This window comes from Sinocyclocheilus rhinocerous, unplaced genomic scaffold (assembly GCF_001515625.1).
Source record: "Sinocyclocheilus rhinocerous isolate Xijiao unplaced genomic scaffold, SAMN03320098_v1.1 scaffold705, whole genome shotgun sequence".
In the NCBI taxonomy this organism is placed as follows: domain Eukaryota; kingdom Metazoa; phylum Chordata; class Actinopteri; order Cypriniformes; family Cyprinidae; genus Sinocyclocheilus; species Sinocyclocheilus rhinocerous.
The window spans coordinates 1,649,786-1,657,126 of record NW_015630576.1 but is presented as its reverse complement, the minus strand read 5'-3'; the positions used below and the strand labels follow the sequence as shown (position 1 = coordinate 1,657,126).

Sequence of the window (7,341 nt, the reverse complement as noted above, 5' to 3'; positions counted from 1 at the left end):
TGCTCAATGTGAAAGCACGCACGTGATGGAGATTTACCACTGATTACAGAACCGGCTTTCTGACAAGATGCGCATTAAATATCGCATGCAATTTATCGTGCAGCCCTAGTGACAACCATCAGTTTATATGTAAAGTCTGTTTATGAAGTATTTATATAGACGTTCAATGTAGAAGAGCTTAAAGAGAGCACACTGAGCTTAATGGGAGCAGCAACCATTTGTAATAAATTTCATGTAATATTTGTTAAAATGACAAGATTTTGCTAAATAAATAATCTAGGTCATGTATTAAGTTCATACATATTTTAATATGAACAACTATTATTGACAATATCTATGAAATTATACTTTTTCTTATTGATGTCACACAGTGTACCCTTTAAGCTCACTTTAAAATAAAATGAAGTCTTTAAAAATTACAGCAGTGTAAAACCACAGACCAGCAATAAACTGTAAATGTATAATATTATGGATTTAAAAGTACAAGCCAGTAATGCCTGTGAAGTAATATATTAGCGTAGCACACAATCTTATACAGCTAGTCAGCTAACTGTGTTCTGTAGCATCTGCGCTGTGTTGCTAAAACTATCTTTTGGATCTAACTGTAATTATTTCCCACATCCAAGTTCTAGGTTATAATATGCAAAAGTCTGAACATTAATCTCTTAATTTTACAGTAAGTAGTGAAACTTACCCAAAATAAAGGCTTAAACATCTAAAAAATGCACATTTAAGGAGCTCCTCTTTTGGTGAAAGTTTTAAGACTAGTTTTAAGTTTTAAGAAGCTTTCAAAATGGCTGCCAGGCAGTGTGAACACATGGAGACCCATCTCAGTGTGCAATGTCCTGATTGACTTGAAATTACAGGAGGTATATAGTAACAAACACATCAATTAACGAAGCTATCAAGTATGATAATACATTATTTTTTCTTTTTATAATCTGAGCTCGAACATGGAAGTGTGCTTAATGGGTACGTGAGCTTAATAGGTAAGTTTACCCTATTTATTTTTGTGCTGTAATGTAAAATTCAGGTCCTGAAGCACAAACAAGTTCAGAAGCACTAGGCCAGTGTTAACATGAAGATTTTAAACTTAGAAGACAAAAACCATGCAAAAAGCTCAATTAAAATTTTCTCCTACTATTTAAATTAATAGGTGCTAATGTCTTTGTTCAACACAAACACCTCTGTTGAAATGTAGTGTTAACCATTTAATGTTACTAAAAATATGAATAAATATGGATAGATCAGTAGAGTGATTTTATTATTACTTATTTGTTTTATACTGTTTATTATCTATATAAAATTTTGACTTTCCTAAAACCAATTTGGTTAAGAACCACTGGACTTGTGAATATATGGCTGTATAACTAAACAAACCACTCTAAACCTTTTTACCCCATCAAAACCAGTTTCTTTGAATCATGAATGTGAGATGTATATTTGCTTCCCATCTCTGTCAGCCACCAGCTTAATTTAGTGGAGTCTTGCACTTGCGGTTTAATTTCATTAGTACACTGAAAATACAATTAACCGTTAAGTGTAGCACATACACATTACAGAAATCCAAAGGGGAGTAGTGTTCATTATCCTTATGTGCCTTGCATGTTTTCCTTTTATACTTGAAGTGTGGTTTGTTTGTTTGCTGTTTCGTGTTCAGTCAATCCATGATGAACCACTAAATTTGACTTGTGGTGTTTCTTTGTGTCTTGTTTCTTCAGGCTGCCCCCTGGCACAGTGGTAGGTGGGTGGTGTGGAGCTGGCCTCGGCACCGGGAGAGGCCCCCTCGCCCGCCCCCTCCCAGCACTGCATGGCTGCAATGGCGCCCGCTCTGACCGACGCTCCGGCCGAAGCTCACCGCATACGCTTCAAACTGGCTCCATCCTCCTCCACCCTCTCCCCGAGTGGTGTGGAGGGAAGCGGCACCGGCAACCACATCCTCGTGTCCAGTAACGGCGCCGTCAAGCGCAAGGCCTCGGAGGAGCGCCCCTCTCGCGGGGCCGGCCCCTGCAAGCCCCTCGTTACCTCATATCACTGTTCAGATGTGTCCTCAGCTAAAGAGTCCCTGAAGCTGCAAGGTGTTCTACTGCAGACGCACAGCATCCTGCCGAGCCTCATACCACGCAAGCACCAGGCTTTAGAGCTCTGCGAGGAGCAGCCAAAGAGCATCATGAGTGCCATTGGAGGAGGTGGACCGTGTGGGCTGCCCACCGTCCAAGGCGCCACTGTCAACGGCATAGCAAAGAAAGTGACTAAACCGACTGACCGAGACAATGCAGTGACCTTAAATGGTGGCCAACATACCGTCGAGCAGGATTTGGCAAATCAGACTGAAGTTGTCAATTCTACCAGAGGACTGACAAGTAACGGTCCTCTTCGAGAAGGTGCGGAGCAGCACCAGCCGCCAACGGCTGAGTCCCAGAACTGTCCCAGTAATGGAGAACCTCCTGCAACATCTCCCACCTCCATCGCACCTTTCACAGAAGACAAAACCTTGGACTGTCCACCGCTAGACAGTGAAGATACGTTGGCGCTCTCGCTCGCTGCCCACCAAGATCCTTTAGGTGTTTTTGGGGTGGAGCTAAGCGACCGTACTCAGCACAGCCAGAGCAGACAAGGGGAGATAGAGGCACGGCTACGGCGATTACGCAAACGGCTGCAGGTGGTGCAGGCCAAGCAGGTGGAGCGGCACGTGCAACAACAGTTGGGCGGACTACTAAAGAGCACTCTGGGTGCTCTGGATGCCAGGCGGCCGAGGGGCCGTTACGGCGATGACTCGCTCACCCCTCAGGAGAGGGACGGACTAAGACGTTTCCTGAAGAGTAGAGCCATGCCGGCTGAGTTAGAGCAACTGTCCCTGAGCTGCACCACCAACCTGCGATCCGCCGAATGCGCGTTCGATTCCGATGCCACGGAAAGCAGCTCAGGAGGAGAAACTGATGTGGAGGAGGATGAACTGGCTCGGGTCGACATCGAGCAACGCTACATTCCTCTGTGAGTACCGACCTTGATCATTCCTCCGATAATGCGAATCCAGATGGAGTAATGAGTATGATGGTACATCATTCTGATGTAGGATAAGTGCTGATGCAGGCTGCTGGGTAAAGCTGTTTCATGAAACCATTGCGTTCTCGCATGTTAATTATCTTTGATGTTCAAAAGTTATTGAACGATCAGTTGAGTGGCTGTTGTTCATAACTGTTCATTTGTAAGTGTAGATTTCTTCTCTTAATTTTGAGAGCATTCCAGTTGCTTTTGTTACAAAATAATTTCTTGATAATTAAGGTATGTGTTCATATATTGAATATCATTACCATCCTGGTTAGACAAGGACAAACGCCCGCACTCTCTCTAACACACACCAAGCCAGTCGTTCCTTCCCAAGGGCTGAGCCTTGTTTAAATACACTCAAATGTCAAAGTATTTTTCTTGAGCGGCAGTGAGTCACTTCCTTAAACCCATACGCACACTTTCTCAGTCAGTGATTGGGCCTGTTTTCACCCATCCCAACCTCCGGGTAAGAACACACTGGACAAGTGGAGGGCAAAGATAAGGCGTTGTTTAATTTCTACATCCTTTTGTTGTTTGTTTTACATTTATTAGCTTTTTTTGTACCATCTTTCCAGTATTTTTTCGTGTTTTCCAAGTGCCTTGTTTCTCAAACCCAGCAAATATTTCGGACACAAGGAAAGTAATCCTCTTTACAAGGCAGATCTGATAATTGATGATGGCATTGGCATGTAAAGTTGTATAGCTGAGTGAAATTCCACTTTTGGCTAATTTTGCTTTACTTGTTGTACATTAAAAATCAACTCCTTCACAACAATTCTTCAATCAGTCTCTTTTGCTACATCATTGTAGTTGGATAGTGTCTCGACTGTTGCTAGCACCATGCTCTACTGTTTGAGCTAAAGGAACATGCTACCATCTCAATGGCTGTTATGCCATGTCATGTATCTATTTCTCTTTCAGAATAAACAGACCAATTACTTGATGCTGAAAACATTTCACAGAAATTTCATTAAACTGTAATGCTATCGTTATTGGGGATGCACCGTTACCATTTTTTTCAGAACCGATCTGATACCAAAAATTCTGTGTATCAGCCCGGCCCAGGGAGTCAGAAGTTTTTTTTTTTTTTTTTAATCAAACAGACTAAGGCCACACCATGAGGGGATAACCTACATTCAGCGGAGTCAGTCACATGACTATTGCGCAAGGACAAATAGGCTTACTTGCAGATTATGCGACGAGCATAGTGAAGCGTGTTGACATAGGACTATGTAGCTTATGTTATTTTTTTATTTTTGAACTTCACCGTTTGCTTTCCACACATCCATAGGCACCTCTTTTCATGGGTTTTTAGTCCTTTGCTGGTAATGCAACAGATTTCTTTGTGGGATTGAGTACCACATGACTGCATGTTGTAAATGCATGCAAGGCCTTTTTGTTAATAGGTAGTTGATTTGTCTTTCTGCTTAATCAGCCATTAAAGCCAGTGTCTTGATGAGCCGAGAGGTCACTTAAGTGCAGTCTGTAGTACCCAATGATTCATTTGTGCTAGTTTGGTTCATAGGTGGTAAACAGGGTTGATTTTCTGAGAAGTCACTGTAAGGAGGATGCATTGCTGTGTTGTATTCAGTTATGTAGAGTTACTGAGATTTTGTTGCTATTTTGTATATGTTTTTTGTATTTCCCTACCTCAGACAGATTAAGAAAGCTCAATCACTGCTAATGATTAACCCGGTTTGCCTCAAGCAGTCCATATACAGTGTAGCATGGATCCATGTCCCTCCTGGAACGAAACCACACTAAATAACCAAGTTTCCATGAAGACCAGCCTCAAAATCCATTAAGAACACACAAGTGCAATCACATTTCTCATTCTTGCTAGTGTCCTTCTGGTACCATGGGCTAGCTATTAGCTTTCACGTACTTGCATGCACCAGCTGGCGGCATTCATTGTTTCTGTGTTGTAATCCTGTTAGCTAGAACCGGTTTGAATGAAAGAGAGTCATTGAACTGGTCGAACATCAGACATTTGTACCTGTCATGCAGCCTTCTGCTGTCAAGAGTCCTCAAGAATTGTTTGTTTTACCCACCCTTATGTCTTTCCAAAATTTTGTGGACCACAAAATAAGAAATTTTGAATACCGTAGTTGTAAAAAGGGATGTAGTGGTCCATACAAATCGTGCATTATTTTGCAAGTCTTTTGAAGCCATATGATAGAAAAATTAAGCTAAATTTCAGTCTTCTCCCCATACAAGGCTCTGATAAATCTTCTCTCTAGTGGGCTGTTAACTGTGGCAATCAAATCATTGAGTAAGTTGAACTTAAGAATCTGATTGGTAAATTAATCATTCCAGATTTTGTGAACTGCATAAAATTGATACATTGAAAAGATTCTATTACTGACTGGACATAAACACACCAAGGGATTGATGTCAAAATGTTGTGTAAACAATGAAAGATTCAAATTATTTGTATTTATTTATTGGTCTTGGACATTTCCAGATTTTGTGTTCCACAAAAGCAGCTCATACAGGTTTGAAATGACATTTTCAGAAATTATTATTATTCTTTTTAAACAACAACAACAACAAAAGTTATTGTGGACCTCGTCACTAAATGCCACATGGGTCATTTCTTGACTGCTTCTGCAGGGACCATTAATCAATGTTTCAGTCTCTTGTGTTTTTAAAGATATTTGCATCTTGTTTTAAATAGTATGATGATTTAAGTGAGGAACGATTACATTGGAATTTGTAATTAGGTACAATTTCTCCTGAAGGTCCTTCTGTCAATGAACTGTCCATCTTTGGATATGGATTTTTGTAGTGAAAGCAAGTGTGGTGTTTGGCACTGTTCTCCTCTGTCTTTCCTGGGATGTTCGTCTGTCTAAGACTTTAGACATTAAAATAACTGCTTTGTCTTGACTTTGCCACCTTTTGAAATGTGTATACCTTAAATATATCAAATCCGAAATACTCATCACTAGATTGCATAATACTGTTTATATATCTAATGTATTCAGACCATTTTGAAAAGCACTTTTTCTTTTACAGTTATCAAGGATTCCCCATCAGCATGGTTTCTGGTTTTACCGGTCAACCTTCTAGGTCACATAGCCGGCTTGTTTATTCAGATCTGTGGCCTTTTAAAAATATTGTAACTGGTTAATTTTAATGGCATTTTGTTCAGTTGAATAAATGTACAGATGTAGACAACATTGTGCACTCAACCCTCTCTGAGATCAGTATGTGCATTAAACAGAGACTTGATGTGCTCAGTTTCTGTACCATCTGTCATGAAAATCAATCAATTATAATGAGGGACAAAATCATGCGTACAGTTGATTTGCATCACAGAAGCAGTTTCTCATGGATCTGCTTTCTTGGCACTTTCTATGTTTATTTCTCCTGTTCTTTCCTCTTCCTTTTTCTAATTTTTCCTTTTCTCTGAAAGCTTTTGTGCTGCTTTTCCTGCATTCTGCTTCTTTTTCTTTTCTTTTTGCCTTCTCTCCATCTGCTCCCTCTCCTTCACACACATTAAAACCGTTGCTGCTTGAAATACAAGCACTGCCAGGAAAATATCCTGTCTCTGCATCCCGTCCACAGTCATGTAGCTGCACCTGTTCTGTGTCTGCATGTTAGTGTGTGTGTGTGTGTGTGTGTGTGTGTGCGCGTGCATATAGGCCTGTCACGATAACAACTTTTTGTTGTGCGATATATTGCCCCAGAAATAATTGCGATAAGCGATATTATTGTCATTTTAAAGACCATTTTACGCCACTGAACATATAATCATAATGTAACAGCATAATAATGCAAGAAGGCCTACACGCTTCCAAATGACAACAAACATTACATTTTTAAGAATATTTAGATCATGGAAATTAAGTATCAAAATATTAGATACCTTAAAAAACCTGAATAAATAGTAAATAAACAAAAAGTGCAAAGTAGAAAAAAAGAAAAATGCACAAAGAACTTGTATGGAGATTTTTCCATCTACAGATTTTTCCCTGACCTTCTTTTCTCTGTAAATTAAGGGTGCACACTATTGCTGAAAAACACAATCACTACTCAGCAGTCAGATGTCCGTATGCACAAAGGCACAGATCCCTAAACAAGGCCATATCTGCATATGAAACTTTTTTGTAGAAGCATTTTTTAAAATTTGAACTAGCACCTCATGACTACACCACGCTATGTACGAGAAGCTGCAAAAGACACAGGCGCAAATGGAATGTACAAAACATAGTGACATTAATTTTTAAGTAAATACAATAGGCGATATATTGCGTCACCAAAAATGATTGAGGTCATGTACATATATTG

At 40.1% G+C, this 7,341-nt stretch overlaps 1 protein-coding gene across 4 annotated transcripts in view; it reads left to right on the top strand.

Annotated features, from left to right (window-relative positions):
* Positions 1-7,341, top strand: part of LOC107740647 (KAT8 regulatory NSL complex subunit 1-like) — a 75,823-nt gene that overhangs the window by 18,041 nt on the left and 50,441 nt on the right. For all 4 annotated transcript variants that reach the window (XM_016553150.1, XM_016553151.1, XM_016553149.1 and 1 more), the window contains one exon: positions 1,722-2,994. In XM_016553150.1, the coding sequence (XP_016408636.1) occupies positions 1,811-2,994 (1,184 nt within the window). In that variant the 5' untranslated portion in view covers positions 1,722-1,810. The remainder of the gene's footprint in view (positions 1-1,721; positions 2,995-7,341) is intronic.